Below are 17397 nucleotides of genomic sequence, written 5' to 3'. Positions count from 1 at the left end.
GATGAAATAGTGATGAAATAGTGATGAAAAAGTGACAAAAAAGTGACAACAACGCGGCAACAATGCAAGGACAACATTAATATAGATGAGTTTGTAGGCCTTAGCTTTCAAATAAGGCATAACATTGGCCTTTTATAGGCTGTGAGCTTTTAGATTTGGGTAAAGCTGAACAGGAGAAAATGCACTTGAATGAGGGGTTAAGAGTTTAAAAAGTGTGACATTATCCTATTGCCATGTCATTATGCGGATAATAACATGTAAAATGCCGTCTGAACTAAAATAATAATAAAACACACTAACAGCTCATAATACTGAATAGCTCATAATACGGAACAAATTAAATCAATAAACTTTTTGACTGATGGAGCATCGTAGAGCTCTGTTTTTGTTTGAATACATGAGCAGATGGCGCCATCTTGCGGACAGCCGCGGGAGAGCGGCTTTATTGTTTATGTAGTGTCTACGTCACCACTGCACGACGTGGAGGACTGAGCGGAGCATTACGCTTCACAATAAAAGAATCACCAAACACAAAATCCGACACCACCGCTTTTTATCCATCGGAATCCAAAAATATTATATTTAAATCTCACTACAAATCATTTCCCACACATGTTGTTGGCTGTATTTCATTTCAACCGCTTTAAAACGCAACGCGCGCTCTTATTTTGAAGGGATACTCTAAGCTCTAGGCTGGATGGATGCAGGGATTTTCAGAGCGATTTTTTTTTCTTTTCTATGGAAGAAAAACACAAAACGTGGATGCTTTTCGCTTTCCTAACCATGGACCGAGCCCTGGAGCGCGTTGAATCAGCAGAACCGGTGCACTAGCCGTTATCCTTGTCCGTTTTCACGTTGACAGAAGCGGTTTGATTGTCTTAACGGACCGGGGGGATACGGGGCTAGCTGTCACCGAGCGGCGGCCACATCAGCAAGGACCACATTAGCAAAGCCAGGTTAGCGCCGTATCTTCACGTAACACACATTTCAGCGTTTTTCATGACAGATGGCAGTTACATGCTTTTGTTTTACGTGTGTGCTAACATATGCCTTGTTTCAGACTCTCCATCATGGCAGACAGCATCATGAGCAAAGCTGCCACTATGGAGATCCCCATTAACAGCAATGGAGACACTGGGAGCCTGCCAGAGGATGACAGCTTGGAGCAGGTCAGTGGCTGGTCGTTGTTACACCTTTTTGTCACTGCATTGCGTTGTAAAGTGAGGAGTTATCGAGGTTTTGTGGTGTTTAATCTGATACGTGGTTGACTCGTGGATGCCAGCTGTCAAGTGACAAGCCCAGGCCTGCGTTTAAAGGCAGGCACAAAGCAACTACCTGCAGAAAAGAGTGATGGGATTCACGGCTCTTTTGTGAAAGCTGAATCTTTGTCACCGGCTCATACAAAATAGCCGCTCAAGAGATAAGTTTTATATTGTTGGAAGCCAGAGTGATGACTTTTACCTAAGGAATTTTCAAAGCAATGGAAGCATTTTCATTAAAATCCATCAGCAGGCCACTTACTTTGGGAATAAGTGCCTATAGTGTTGTGAAAATAGGCTGCAAACTTCAAAGCTAAATGATTTTTAGTGAGAAACGCATTGTCTTTTGTTCTGCTGTTAAGCTGGGTTTTTCCATACTGAGATATGTTCTTACCTGAGCTTAGACGAAGAAGTTTGAGCTTGGTCGCTTCTAACTTCATCCCCGTTTGGAGCTATAGGAATACACTGGGAGAGGCCAAATGCTATCAACATCTTTGGTCTTTTTCCGTGACTGAGCGCACACACAAAGACCAGACAGTTACGCATCAACTCGTCTAAGCTCAGGTAAGAACATATCTCAGGATGGAAAAACTGTGGATTAAGTGACACCCTTGAGGACATGTTGATGGAGTAAATTTAAAGTGAATGTTTGTAGGATTCTCTTGGTGCTAATGGGATTTGTGTCCTGAAACACAAATAGATATTTATGAAATTTACAAAGTACAAAGCACACACTATTTAAGAGCTGTATTCTAGTCCCAGGACCTGCAGCTGGTGATGGTAGGGCTGAAAGATATATCGTTATCAGATAGATAGATAGATAGATACTGTAGATAGATACTGTAGATAGATACTGTAGATAGATACTGTAGATAGATAGATAGATAGATAGATAGATAGATAGATAGATAGATAGATAGATAGATTTATTACAGACTCGTGGTCCAGATCAACACAGACAAAAAACATACAATAAAAACCTCTAAATGAACATTCAAAACATTAAAATTGAAACAGCAAGATATAAACGATATAGATTTTCATCAATAAAACTGCTCTACTCTTTTGTATTATGTTTTTATTTTTCTGAAAAATGCTTGGTTTTCATCTAATCCATAGTTATATCGTATCGATATCGAGATATGAAATTTTCATATCGTTCAGCCCAAGTGTCTACCTTTTAAAACAAAAGGAGTTTTCCATCAAAAATACTCAAGTTCCATGTCATTTTTTGTTCTGTTTGAGTCTGTGTGAACCTTAAAACGATAAATCAATTACTGAAATAGTTGCCAACTGTTGGAGAATTAAAGGGGCTAGATGCAAGTTGGCCATTTTATACTCACTACTGCCACCTCAGGTCTTGCGTGTAACTGCACCTTCTATTTTAAGCTCGTCCATGATGGCAATTCGGACACGAAGTAACACCTTTTTGAGTGACAGTGCAGGATTTTACAGGTCTGAGCTTATGTCCTAATATTAGGACGTGGCTAGAACATGTAGGGGGAGGAAAATATGTAATTTTAACTCCATTAAGTGCCTTTAACATTGTTGTTCAAGAGGATAAATAGGCAGCAAGTCTGGATGTCTTATACAGGAGATGTTTATTTACCATCGGTGCGGGACCCGGAGACATCTATCCTCTCGAACACCATTGTTAATTCTCTAACACCAACTACTCCAGTAATCGATTAGTTGTTTCAGCCCTTTCTCATGTCTTCATTCAGTGCAGAAAACCCGAAGAGGAAAGAAATTCACATGAGATCCGTTTGGAAAGCTCCGATTGTCTCATACTGCAGCAGATGTAATTCAAAACTCACAAGGGGGATGGGAATCAAGCGGATACGCGATATCTCCTTCAAAAATTCTATTACTTTTGCACAAATGTGGCACCAAGACGCCGGCGCAATCCAGTTTAGCCACCGGAATGTTTTAATGAAGCCACTTTTTCTATTTACCCAGGCACCAGTGATTATGACTGCATTATATTACAACGTTAGTTCACCACAGAAGTGAAAAAAGCAAATAAACTGTTAGGAGGAGTCGGTTTTAAACTCCCTGAGGCCATGACTAAATTAACAAGGGTGTGTCTGCGTTTGGAAAGAGTGTGTGTGTGCATGCGCTCAGCCTAAACTTATGAGAACCAATGATAAAATTAGCACTTTAAACCTTTAGTCTTACGATGTTTGAGTCTGTGTAGGTGTTCGTGATATGTTAAAAGAAACAAAACCACAAGTTTATTGGTTAATTGTGACGAATGGGAGCGAGAATAGACGTTACGGGTCTGTTTTTTGAGAATAGAGCTGCATTAAATACGAAAGTACTGACATTTCTCCACACACCAGGACTTCGTGATTCGATAGAATGCGATTAAAGATTATATAAGTTCATATGGCCTCGCTCAGGCAGCTTTTAGAAGGAATCTGTATAAAATAATGCTATAAAATAAAGCAGCCATCTTTAAGTCAATTTGATCTTCCAGTTTGAATCTTGTAAAGTCATAAAACACAAAATAGCATGATAAGAAATGAGTGTGGCAGTTATTCTGTAATCGATTTGACTTTAGATGATGTCATGCATATTAATGAGGTAGCAGTGCTCTAATGCTTTCACTAGAGGCCAATAATGATCAAGAATCTAGTCAGAACATAAGGGCAGCGCTACAATTTGAAGTAATAGGAGCAAACACTGTCACACAAATGTATTTTTCATACAGGGTTTCTGTGGGATATTCAAAAACAAAGAAATGTGCCAAAATCAAGGACTTAACCTCTTAACTCCCGCCTGAACCGAGAGGATGTTTTTCCTGACACGTTATCAGATTTTTTTTCCCATTTTTTGGTTGGGTATTAGACTCATTTTTGTATCTTTTTTTTCTTTTCTTTTTGTCATTTTTTCTCACATTTTTTTCATATTTTTTATTTTTTATTTTTTTTTGTCAAATTTTTGTCATTTTTTTGGTCAAATTTTAATCACATTTTTGTCCTTTTTTGTCACATTTTTGTCATTTTTTCGTAATTTTTTAAGCAATTTTTTGTCATGTTTTTGTCACATTTTGTCACATTTTTGTCATTTTTTGGTCACATTTTTTGTCACATTTTTGTCATTTTTTTTAATCACATTTTTGTCATTTTTTTGTCAAATTTTAATCACATTTTTGTGCTTTCTTTGTCACATGTTTGTAATTTTTTTGTCACATTTTTGTAATTTTTTTGTCACATTTTTTTTTTTTTGTCACATTTTTGTCTTTTTTGGTCATTTTTTTAGTCACATTTTCGTCATTTTTTCTTAAATTTTTTGTCAATTTCTTGTGACAATTTTGTGACATTTTTGCCACTTTTTTCATCAATTTTTCGTCACTTTTTTGTCAATGTTTTCTCACTTTTTTGTCACATTTCCATCATTGTTTTTGTCTCAGTTTTGTTGCTTTTTCACAGCTTTTTTCCAGAAGCTTTTGGACTGGGGTAAAGCCAAACTGGAGAAAATGTGCTCGGTTCAGATGGGAGTTAAGGGGTTAAAGGAACAGGCCACCGTTTTTCCAGACTGAGATATATTCTTACCTGAGCTTAGACGAGTTGATACGTACCTGTCTGGTCTTTGTGCCCGTGGAAGAGCGTGGTCGCATCTAACTTCACCCCTGTTTGGAGCCATAGGAATACATTTAAAGAGGCCAAATGCTAAAAACATCTTTGGGCGTTTTGCGTGACACACAAAGACCAGACAGGTACGTATCAACTCGTCTAAGCGCAGGTAAAAACATATCTCAGTATGGAAAAACGGTGACCTGTTCCTTTAAATGTCATTACAAAGCATCAAATTGGATCCAAACTGGGATTCAATCTGACTTTATTGGAAAATTATGACATTGCTCAACATTATACCTCATAAATTCATCATAAATACCAAAATGATGGTCTAAAACATTTTCAGTAGCAGTTTTGGCTGGAATTGACCACATATAGTATTTTATCATTGAGATGGAGGTTATTTTTGTACAATGTATCAGCTATCGCATCGTATCGTAACCGTGGGAAACCCAGACCCAAACCTTCCCTTGGATTTGCTTTTGTGCTCCTCTTTGTGAGAAACATTCATGCAGTTTGGGAACATCTTCACATCCCTCATCATTTTAGTAAAGCGTCTGCATGGACATCTCTAAAGTGCTGTGTCCTGTTCCCAGGACCTGCAGCAGGTGATGGTGTCAGGGCCCAACCTGAACGAAACCAGCATCGTGTCGGGAGGCTACGGAGGACCAGCAGGGGGCATCATGCCCACCAGCAGCATCAAAGGTACAGCCTCTACGGGGGCCACAGGCTCCACTGGCCACACGGGGCTGTGTGTGGACAGGGATGCAAAGATATTACTATGAGTTATAATTAAAGAACGTGTCTAATAATCAAATAAGAACAAAATATGAAAATGGTGCAGGTGATTGATAAAGCGACACTTGCAAATACAAAGGTTGTTGCACAGAGTTTTGCATAGAAATGATTGTACATGAGTTACTTTATTGTAGTGTTGCACAGTCTGAGAGCAGTGGGGATGAAGGCAGCGCTTTGTCTCAGTCTTCCACTGAAGGAGCTGCTGAGACGTGTTGTCCATTATCAGGGTTTAAAAGCATTAAATTGGACTCAAGCTGGCATTAAATCTACATTTCTTGGAAGATTGTGACATCGCTCTATGGGGGTGGGCCATATTGTATCGCATATTGTTATCGCGATATCATTTTTTGATATCGGTTTGTTATCGCTGTGGACACGATATAATTTGTGTCACGCTCGGCTCCATCACAGCAACATAAACACTGCTAAAGAAGTGAAATGAAATGAAGGATGTAAACTCTGGTAGATCATATAGGGCTGTGCAATTAATCGAAATTCGATTACGATTTCGATTACAACAGTTAACAATTACAAAATTAGCATAATCGCAAAAAATCGATTATAATTTTTTTTCAATTCTTTTTCACTTTTTTTTTTTTTCTCAATTTTTTTTTTTAAATCTTTTTTTTTTTTGCAAAGCAGACTTGCCTTATTTCACGGCGCTGGGATTATTTTCCCTTCGCTTTTCACGTGCCATGGCTCATGCTTTTGTCTGACATAATAACAAACGGCGCTGTGTGATGATGTCATCAGGCCTCGCTGCTCAGTTTGCTTGCGCAGGTGTGAGGGCTGGCCAGCAGGGGGCAGGTGTGAAACAGGGACCTCTCTTTAATCAAGGCGTACTTGAAATCATTTGTACTTTTATGACTGTCCAGAAAACATAAAACATCATCATAGTGTTTTGATTAATAAATAAATAAACTAAAGATAGACTTTTTTTTAAAGGCAACAAATAATCGTTTGAATAATCGTGATTTCAATTATGACAAAAATAATCGTGATTATTATTTTTTCAATAATCGAGCAGCCCTAAGATCATATTTGCGAGGAAATTAGTATGCCGTTAGCAAAAATAGTATTCAAGTAATTTGTCCGCTGTTAATTATATCGTCAAATATATCGCTATCGTGATATTTGTTTTTTTATGACGTGATATACATTTGAGGCCATATCGCCCTGCCCTGTTGCTGTGTTTTTTTACTCTTTAAGTTAACCTCTTAACTCCCGCCTGAACCGAGAGCATTTTCTCCAGTTCAGCTTTACCCCAAATCCTGTAGGCCAGTGTAACGCCTCATTTGAAAGCTAAGACCTACAAAACTAAATTGATCTTTTTCCTCACATCATCAGATTTTTTTTCATCAATTCTTTTGATTTTTTTTGGTCCATTTTTTGGTCACTTTTTCGTCACATTATTAGCATTTTTTTGGTCAAATTGTTATCACTTTTTCTTCAATTTTTTCTCTATTTTTTGTCAAATTTTTCTCACTTTTTTGTCAAATTTTTGTACATTTTTTGTCACTTTTTCGTCAAATTTTTCTCACTTTTTTCACATTTTCATCCTCGTTTTCGTCTCAGTTTTGTTGCTATTTTCACACCTTTTTTTCCAGAAGCTTTTGGATAGAAACTGTGCTCGGTTCAGGTGGGAGTTAAGGGGTTTATCGAAAATACCAACATGATGACCACTTTACTTTGTTGCTCCGAAGTTTCCTGTTTTGTCCACTTCCCTTTCCTCTGTTTGATGAAATGTTTGCAAATCTTAAGAAACGAATCGTGTGGCATTTTTAATCTGCATTCGTGGCATTAAATGATCGTATTGGGTCATTAAAAAGCATAACATTTGACTTGCTTCTGCCTGTATATAAACCCTGATTCTGGATGAGAGCTTGGCTAACATCCTCCTGCTCCAGGGATCAGCCCAGGACAACGCTGACCCTCCTGACCCGCCTGCTCAGTCTCTTCTCGTCCTGCCCGGGGCTCAGCAGACGACATCGTAGTGGACAGCAGAGGCTAGAGTCATAAAAATAGAAGCAAGACTGGAACAATGCGACACTAATAGATACGTATGACATCAAACATAAGGCGTAATGGAAGAACTTCAGGTCTTAAACGTACATGCAAGCAAAAAATAGAAACAACATTTGAATTTAGTTTCCCCTGCTCTTTTCCAAAACTCCATCTGTCCATCTGTTCGCCGCCGTCTGCTCTGACAGTGTTCCTCTGAGAGTGTTTCACATTGGAAATAAAGTGCTCTCCAAGTTTTAATTTCACATCCCAAACCTCCGTATTTCTAGGGCCTGCAGTTCACTACAATCCCGAGTATTTTGACAGGAGGCGGGGCCCTGCTCCTGGACCAGGTGGATTATGACAGATGTGACTAATGTAACGGCTTTGGTAAAAAAGGCTCTTTTGCTTTGGCTTCAACGATGGATGCGTTTGGCTCGTAATACTTTTGGAAGTTCTAGCTTTTGACCAAACTGTTTGGCTCAGATAGAGGAGGAATGCACTAATCTGGATATTCTGCACTTTGACTGTACAGTTAAACATGTCCCTAACACTTTTCTGTGTTTGAAATGCACATCGCTGTTTTGATACGGAGAATCAAAAGGACAAAAGTGACATTTTGGGAAGCCTGGATGGTTATTTATGTTTCAGCTGAGGGGCTTTTAGCATATGTTTAGGTGAATTCTACTAAAAATGTGAAAAAGTGTGAAAATAGCGACCGAACTGAGACGAAAACAATGATGGAAATGTGACAAAGAAGTGAGAAAACATTGACAAAAAAGTGACGAAAAATTTATGAAAAAATGATAAAAATGTGACAAAAAATGATAAAAATGACAAAAAATTGACGAAAAAATGACCAAAAAAATTACAAAAAAATTGATAAAAAATTGACAAATAATGAAGAAAAAATTAAGAAAAAATTTGACAGAAATTTGACAAAAAATGGACAAAAAAAAAACGATGAAAAAATGACAAAAAATTGATTAAAAAATGACAAAAACTGACAAATAATTAAGAATAAAATTGACAAAAAATTGACAAAAAATTGACAGAAATTTGACAAAAAATGTGACAAAAAATGACAAAAATGTGACAAAAAATGACAAAAATGTGACAAAAAATGACAAAAATGTGACAAAAAATGACAAAAATGGACAAAAAAATGACCAAAAAAAACCGATGAAAAAATGACAAAAAATTGATCAAAAAAATTGACAAAAAATGACAAAATAATTAAGAAAAAAATGGACAGAAATTTGACAGAAATTTGACAGAAATTTGACAAAAAATGACAAAAAATGACAAAAATGGACAAAAAAATGACAAAAAAAAAACGATGAAAAAATGACAAAAAATTGATCAAAAAAATTGACAAAAAATGACAAAATAATTAAGAAAAAAATGGACAGAAATTTGAAAGAAATTTGACAGAAATTTGACAAAAAATGACAAAAAATGACAAAAATGTGACAAAAAATGACAAAAATGTGACAAAAAATGATAAAAATGACAAAAAAATTGATGAAAAAATTATGAAAAAATTATGAAAAAATGATAACAATTTGATTAAAAAATTGACAAAAAAGGACAAAAAATGAAGAAAAAATTTGAAAGAAATTTGACAGAAATTTGACAAAAATGACAAAAAAATGACAAAAAAATGACAAAAAGTGAAAAAAAATGAAGAAAAAAATTACAAAAAAGTTACAAAAATGACTTGAATACCAAAAAAATGATGGAGAAAAAAATGATGATTTGAGGAAAAAGATGGATTTAGATGAGTTTTGTAGATCTTAGCTTTCAAATGAGGCGTTACACTGGCCTACAGGATTTGGGGAGAAGCTGAACTGGAGAAAATGCTCTCGGGAGTTAAGAGGTTTAAAGAAAAATAGACAAAGCCAAAGTAAACATGCAAAAAAGAAAGAAAGTGGTGGTCTGAGCTGTGTCAAACTGTAAACCAGGCGTGAGGTGTTTTCATAGTTTCCCAAACAACCTCATATTAAAGCTTGAATGAACAGACCATTCAGGCCAATAAATAAGAGTATTTTTTTCTTTTTAGTGGGCGGGGCCGCCTCAGTCACCTGTCGCTCTGCAGCTCCGAGTCAGGACATCAATGCGAGATCTTCTTAACCTCTTAACTCCCACCGGAACGGATCCCATTTTCTCCAGTTTGGCTTTACCCTAATCAAAAAGCTTCTTGGGGAAAAAAGCACCAAAATAGCCACAAAAAATGAGAAGAAAACAAGGATGTAAACGCAACAAAAAATGTGACAAAAATTCAACAAAAATGTGACAAAAATTCAACAAAAATGTGACAAAAAATCAACAAAAATGTGACAATAATTCATCAAAAAGTGACAAAAATTCAACAAAAATGGGACAAAAATTCAACAAAAAAAAGACAAAAATTCAACAAAAAGTGACAAAAATTCAACAAAAATGTGACAAAAATTCAACAAAAATGTGACAAAAATTCAACAAAAAAATGACAAAAAATCAACAAAAAGTGACAAAAAACTCAACCAAAAAGTGACAAAAATTCAACAAAAATGTGACAAAAATTCAACAAAAATGTGACAAAAACTCAACCAAAAAGTGACAAAAATTCAACAAAAATGTGACAAAAATTCAACAAAAAGTGACAAAAAACTCAACCAAAAAGTGACAAAAATTCAACAAAAATGTGACAAAAATTCAACAAAAATGTGACAAAAATTCAACCAAAAAATGACAAAAAATCAACAAAAAGTGACAAAAAACTCAACCAAAAAGTGACAAAAATTCAACAAAAATGTGACAAAAATTCAACAAAAATGTGACAAAAACTCAACCAAAAAGTGACAAAAATTCAACAAAAAGTGACAAAAAACTCAACCAAAAAGTGACAAAAATTCAACAAAAATGTGACAAAAATTCAACCAAAAGTGACAAAAATTCAACAAAAAGTGACAAAAACTCAACCAAAAAGTGACAAAAATGAAAAAAAAAAAGAAATAAAAAAAAAAACATACAAAAGGTGACAGAACACAGCAACAATGCGAGGAAACAGATCAGTTTTGTGGATCTTAGCTTTCAAATGAGGTGTTACACAGACCTATATAATAGCCAAAGAGGACAGAATGCATTTGGTTCAGGCGGGTGGTAAGAGGTTAATTCACTCAACCAGAGCTAACTTAGCTAATTTAACTATTTGCTTTAAATCGCAGTTAAATTAGAAACAGGGGAAATGTGCACATTTACATATCACTTAAGGTTTACATTGACTAGAAACCATCCGTGGTTTAGCGCCTCGCTGCTCAAAGCTGTCAAGGCGACACACTGAAACGCTCTGAGCCAATGAGCCGCTTTGACACACTGATACACATCGCAACGATTTCAAGCTTCTCCTGTAAAATATTCAAAATGTCACTCACGGCTCTTTGATTCTCAATATTCCCATCTACCATTTCAGTAACTATTTCATATTGACCTTCATCTCACTCCGCATGACCAGGCTGCATGCTGGATTAACATGCACTCATTTTATTTTATACTCAAAGCATTGTCAGATATTTGATTTATTTTGTTTTCCATCTAAAGCTTTTGTTTAATTCTCACTGCCATATATTTTCTATTGCTTTTTGTCACGGTCATCCTCATTCCAGACATCCGCATGAAGTCCAGGGGGGCTAGCATTCCCAACAGCCAGTCTGCAGGTCGGATAGCTCACCACACAGAGCCCCATCCAGGTACCGCCATTTTCATCTCATCTCCTCACGCTACGCCACATCTTTTTCACGCTCATTAAACTGTCTGAGGAGCTGATCGTGCTATTTTCTGTGGAGCGCGGTCTGGTCTTTTGCAAATGAAAACAGTTTGGTCTTTCTTTTCAGGATCTTCGAACCATAACTCGGGCAATTCCCAAGAGGAGTTGACCAGAGGGGTCGCGGTGGAGAAGCTGGACAGTGTGAAGAAATGGGGCATAAACACATACAAGGTATCAAGCTTAGTGTAACAAAGCCCATCCAACCATCCATATAACTATCCAACCATCCATCCATCCATCCATCCATCTTTCCAAACATCCATCCATCCATCCATCCATCCATCCATCCATCCATCCATCCATCCATCCATCCATCATTCCTTCCAAACATCCATCCAAATATGCATCCATCCATCCAAACATCCATCCATCCATCCATCCATCCATCCATCCAAACATCCATCCATCCATCCATCCATCCATCCATCCATCCATCCAAACATACATACATCCATCCAAACATCCATCCATCCATCCATCCATCCATCCATCCATCCATCTTTCCAAACATCCATCCATCCATCCATCCATCCATCCATCCATCCATCCATCTTTCCAAACATCCATCCATCCATCCATCCATCCATCCATCATTCCTTCCAAACATCCATCCAAATATGCATCCATCCATCCATCCATCCATCCATCCATCCATCCATCCATCCATCCATCTTTCCAAACATCCATCCATCCATCCATCCATCCATCATTCCTTCCAAACATCCATCCAAATATGCATCCATCCATCCAAACATCCATCCATCCATCCATCCATCCATCCAAACATCCATCCATCCATCCATCCATCCATCCATCCATCCATCCATCCATCCATCCATCCATCCATCCATCCATCCATCCATCCATCCATCCATCCATCCATCCATCCGTCCATCCATCCATCCATCCATCCGTCCATCCATCCTTTCAAACATCCATCCATCCATTCCACCCATCCATCCTTCCAAACATCCAGTCATCCATCCATCCATCCATCCATCCACACATTCCATCCATCCATCCATCCAAATATGCATCCATCCGTCCATCCATCCTTTCAAACATCCTTCCAAACATCCATCCATTCCATCCATTCCATCCATTCCATCCATTCCATCCATTCCATCCATCCATCCTTCCAAACATCCAGTCATCCATCCATCCACACATTCCATCCATCCATCCATCCATCCATCCATTAATCCATCCATCCATCCATCCATTCCATCCATTCCATCCATTCCATCCATTCCATCCATCCATCCATCCATCCATCCATCCATCCATCCATCCATCCATCCATCCATCCATCCATCCATCCATCCATCCATCCATCCATCCATCCATCCATCCATCCATCCATCCATCCATCCATCCATCCATCCCACCAACCAACCAACCAACCAACCAATAAAGTGTTTTTTCTAGTAGATGGTCTCATACCTCAATTTAAGTTGGAAAAGGTTACTTGAGATCCAATTTTGTCACAACCACTTTTTGAAACCTAAAGATTTCAGAAACTACTAATGATACACTAAAGAACTTCTCTCACTTACTATTGGGTTGATCGGCAACAATCAGGCAGAGTTTGAAGCAAATGCTGAGCAGAAAATGATTTTATAAAATAGCATCTATAACAATGGGCTAGATCTGCTCCGTTCTGTGAATGAGCTGCAGTAAAACCACAGTCTAACAAATAAATGAATAAGTCTTAATATATCTAGTACAGCTTGTTTCGAGCTGCACAATTAATCACAATTAGCAAATCACAAAGACTGCAAATCTCTCCATAACGGTTTATAATTGTATAATCCTAGTCTTTTACCGTTGGTGAAACACATGAGACTTGTGAGTAAGGTGTAGCTTTGGGAGTGTTGAATGTTCTTAGTAACGTGCGACTTTATGCTTCATCATCATCATGCAGTGTGTTTTCTGTTTTTGCCGTGGACACAGTGCACCAAACAGATGTTCTCGGAGCGGTTCGGCCGGGGCTCGCGGACGGTGGACCTGGAGCTGGAGGCGCAGATCGACTTGTTACGGGACACGAAGCTGAAGTACGAGAACATCCTGAGATTAGCCACGGCGCTCACCACACACTTCCAGAGCATGGTGGAGACCCAGCAGGCGCTCGGCGACACCTTCACAGACCTCAGCCAGAAGTCGCCCGAGCTGCAGGTGAGCAACGATCGAGAACTGCAGACCGTGGAAACACAATCATATGACGTGGATCAAAAACACAGCTTCCCACCTGTCACTCCTTCTTTTAATGTTAAAGCGCTCGGAATAATTTCACTCCGGCATTTTGACGGACAGGGTCGTAAAAAAACCATCATGAGCTTTTTTTTTTATCCGTCATTGATTTATCTCTCATTATATGCATTTTTAGGTGTTTGATGAGATAAGTACCTAATATTTGTTTGGAAATATTGTAGGATAAACTAAACATGATCTGAACAGAATATGATTTCAAATTTTGCAACAAAAATGTCTTAAAGTCTCAAAAGAGGACGACTTATTCAGAGCATCAGCTCATCACTATTACAAATGCAAATTAGAGCTTAGTATTTGCATGTCCTCAATTTCAGTTTAGTGTTTAAGACACACATCGGACGAACTATTCGCCGGAAAATATTTAGCGGTTCACCTTTGAAGCCTGCGCTCCACGCGCTTGGTCTTACCTTCCTGGTGCATCACGCGGCAGGAAAATGCAAAATGCAAAATCATGTGTTGTTCCACAGTGATGTAACTGCACTTTAGTGAGAGCCCAGAGGCTCAGAGATCAGAGAGCTTTAATTACGCCTTGATTTTCAATCCGTCAAAAAAAAAAAAGATGGCCATCAAAAATATCTGAAAAAGCTAACAATATTCCGTAAATGAGAATTTTTGGTTAATGTAACCTCTGCAAGGCACTAAACAGCATTAAACGTCATCCAGTCAACTGAGCCATTTAAAGGCCAAATATTTGTAATAAAAAAAATGTATTAAATTGGAAATGAACCGTAAACTGAAAATAATGTAAATGCTCAACTATATTTACTGTGCAAGTTTATAAAAACATAAAATGTGGTCCAAAACTGCAGCTTTGTCTGAAATTGTACTCACTGTTTTGCTTTTGAATATCAGAATGTACATTTATTTCCTCTTCAGTTGTGATGTTTGCAAATTAATGTTTGTGAAATTAAAAATATAGAAGTTGAGCATCAAACACTATTCAATTTGACTTGGTGCTCTTTGTATAAACTATGTGAAATGAAAGCTTGTATTCATGGTTTTATCTGGTGTCGTTTCCACTGCTGCCTGCAGAGAGCGCTCCAGGCCAGTTAGTAATCCTGACAAGTCCATTCTCTCACTCCATTTCCCGCACACAGACAGAATTTCAGGGTCTATGTCTATCTGTTATTGTCAGGATGAATTTGGGTACAACGCAGAGACGCAGAAGCTTTTGTGTAAGAACGGAGAGTCGCTGCTCGGAGCCATCAGCTTCTTCGTGTCGAGCGTGGACACTTTGGTCAACAAGACGATGGAGGACACGCTCCTGACCATCAAGCTGTACGAGAACGCCAGGTGAGCGAGCGGCGGCGATGCTTCAAACCGAGTCGCATCAGTCCTTTTGGCCCTGATTCACTGAAGGATTTGATTTCCCCTTGAATGGCCCCGTCCATCTAAACACCTGCTCTGTTTAAAAGCAGCCTCATGAAGGTCCTTCTGTTGTTTCCTCTCAGGCTGGAGTTCGACGCGTACCGCTCGGACCTGGAGGAGCTGAGTATGGGCCCTCGGGACGCCGCCTCCATGGTCCGCATCGAGATGGCGCAGCAGGAATATCAGTTCTACAGGGACAAGTACGAGCGTCTGCGCAGCGACGTCACCATCAAACTCAAGTTCCTCGAGGAAAACAAGGTTTGGCTTCGTTTTTGTTTGGTGTTGGGTTATAGCTAACCGCTGCCCCCGGTGTCTGAGCTGTCCCTGGGAGACTATAGTAAAAATCTGCCATTTCATAAGCACTGACAGCCTCTGATTATCTCTCTCTGCCCAATACAACTTTATCATGTCTGTGTTTTCAACGGGAGAACATCAGCCATGTCAAATAAGTCCGTAGCCGAGCTCTAGGCGAGCACATATACATCCGGTGAAACTAATAACGTCAATAAAGTCGGTAACTATATAAAGCAGGCTTTGAGATGATCACACACTGAGCCGGGCTTGATGCATTTGTGGTTTTATTGTGGACTTTTCATGAACAATGAGCTGTAGACGATTGTAACAAGCTAACCTGGAGTAACCATTGTCCACTGGCACAAATAATAGTCCTTTATTCGGACATATGGGCTGGATATGTGCTTAAATACAGGGGAGATCCTGGCGTAGATCGTGTGTATAGCTATAGTTAAAGATCTGTAGGACATGGCAGTAACAAAAAGGGACTAGTTAGAACTAAAACATCCGTTATTTCTCAGCCCAGAGCTCCTTCCTACCCTTCAGAACACATTTAAAATCACTGACGTCTCAATCAGTGGTTTTGTAAAGCCCAATATCACAACAGGAGTCGCCTCACAGGGCTGCACCGAACATTAAGGCAATAAAACAGAACAGAAAAGTCTCCATCGCGTTTGGTCTGAATGCAGTATGCAGCAATAGGAAGTTGGAAGGAAGGATGAAATTTTGGGAGAGGAGAACGCCTGAATTCTTCACTGGGATGAATTTATCAGCACATTTCATACCTTGCAGAGTCTCTTTCCAGGGTCAGTTTCACAGAAATGCATGAAAACTCGACTGCAAGTTTGTGTAATTGATAAAAACGCTTCAAAATTAGATGCAGTGTTTTTCCCACAAATGCCTGAGTTTAGTACAGGATACTGAAGGAGGACAAATCAGGTGTTGTGTCTTTAATGTCTCAAAGTCCTTTCACTGACCAGACGAACTGCCTGCCTCTGTGATTGATTAATTACATCATGTTCATGAGCCAACCACGACACAGAACTACCTTTTATCAGATCAATAGGAGAAATTGATTGAATTAAGAAAGTTTATCTTGAACTTCGTTAGTGAAATGAAATGAGATAGTTACTAGAACGAGAAGTGTTTTTTTTCCCTATTTTAAACACAAAAGGTATTTTTTCTTATTGGTAATTTTCACTCAGATTAATTCCATACTTTCTCACAATTTACATCTTTCAGTCTTTACAGTTTAAATCTTGTATTAAGAGCCTGATTGACCCACGCATGCGCAGTCCAGATGGGCAGTTGGTTTTTGTCAGAGAGAGGCCTGTTTGATCATCTCTCTCTTCTCACCCCCACAGGTGAAGGTGATGCACAAGCAGCTGCTCCTCTTCCACAACGCCATCTCCGCGTACTTTGCTGGAAACCAGCAGCAGCTGGAACAAACTCTTATACAGTTCAACGTGAAACTAAAGCCGCCGGGCTCCGACAAGCCGTCCTGGCTGGAGGAGCAGTAGGACGAAGAGGAGGAGGAGGACGAGGAGGAGGCAGATACGCTGAGGAGCATCATAGGAGAGTGACCGAGAACACACAGGGGCCAGAAAGTTTTCAAACCTCAGTTCATTATTGGATTTTATTATGTAGCTGTCTGATGCTGAAATTATACAGTATAAAGTTATTCTTAGTCTGCACTTACAGCATTTTTATTCTTAACATTTACTTAACATTAACGGCTTTTTAAGTTTATTTGTGGATGAAAAAATCTCTCTCCTGGTTCTAACCGTGCTCTTTGTCCTTGTAAAGCAGCTTCTTCCTTTACAAAAAGCCCTATTTTGAATAATAAACCATCAAACCCAGGGCAATCAGAGCTACTCTTCCAGCGACACAGGGGAAAGAGGTCGTTTTGCATCATCAGAGCAGTGGCTCTCAGGAATCGAGGAAAATACTTCCAAAATCGTATGTCCGTGTGACTAAAGCATTACGAGCAGTTACATCACCTCCAGTCCATTGCTCA

At 38.7% G+C, this 17397-nt stretch overlaps 1 protein-coding gene across 1 annotated transcript; it reads left to right on the top strand.

Moving 5' to 3' along the window:
• Positions 1–687: 687 nt before the first annotated feature.
• On the top strand, positions 688–16929 carry LOC306976716 (arfaptin-2-like). The gene is made up of 8 exons (XM_079574765.1): positions 688–956; positions 1061–1169; positions 5437–5545; positions 11515–11618; positions 13401–13622; positions 14854–15011; positions 15170–15344; positions 16745–16929. Exons 2-8 carry the CDS (start codon positions 1071–1073, stop codon positions 16898–16900), a joined length of 1023 nt encoding a protein of 340 aa, XP_079430891.1. The 5' UTR covers positions 688–956; positions 1061–1070; the 3' UTR covers positions 16901–16929.
• Positions 16930–17397: the final 468 nt, after the last annotated feature.

Source organism: Gobius niger (assembly GCF_951799975.1).
Source record: "Gobius niger genome assembly, chromosome: 1".
Taxonomy (NCBI): domain Eukaryota; kingdom Metazoa; phylum Chordata; class Actinopteri; order Gobiiformes; family Gobiidae; genus Gobius; species Gobius niger.
The sequence above is the reverse complement of the archived record's forward strand: the minus strand, read 5'-3'. Positions and strand labels throughout refer to the sequence as shown.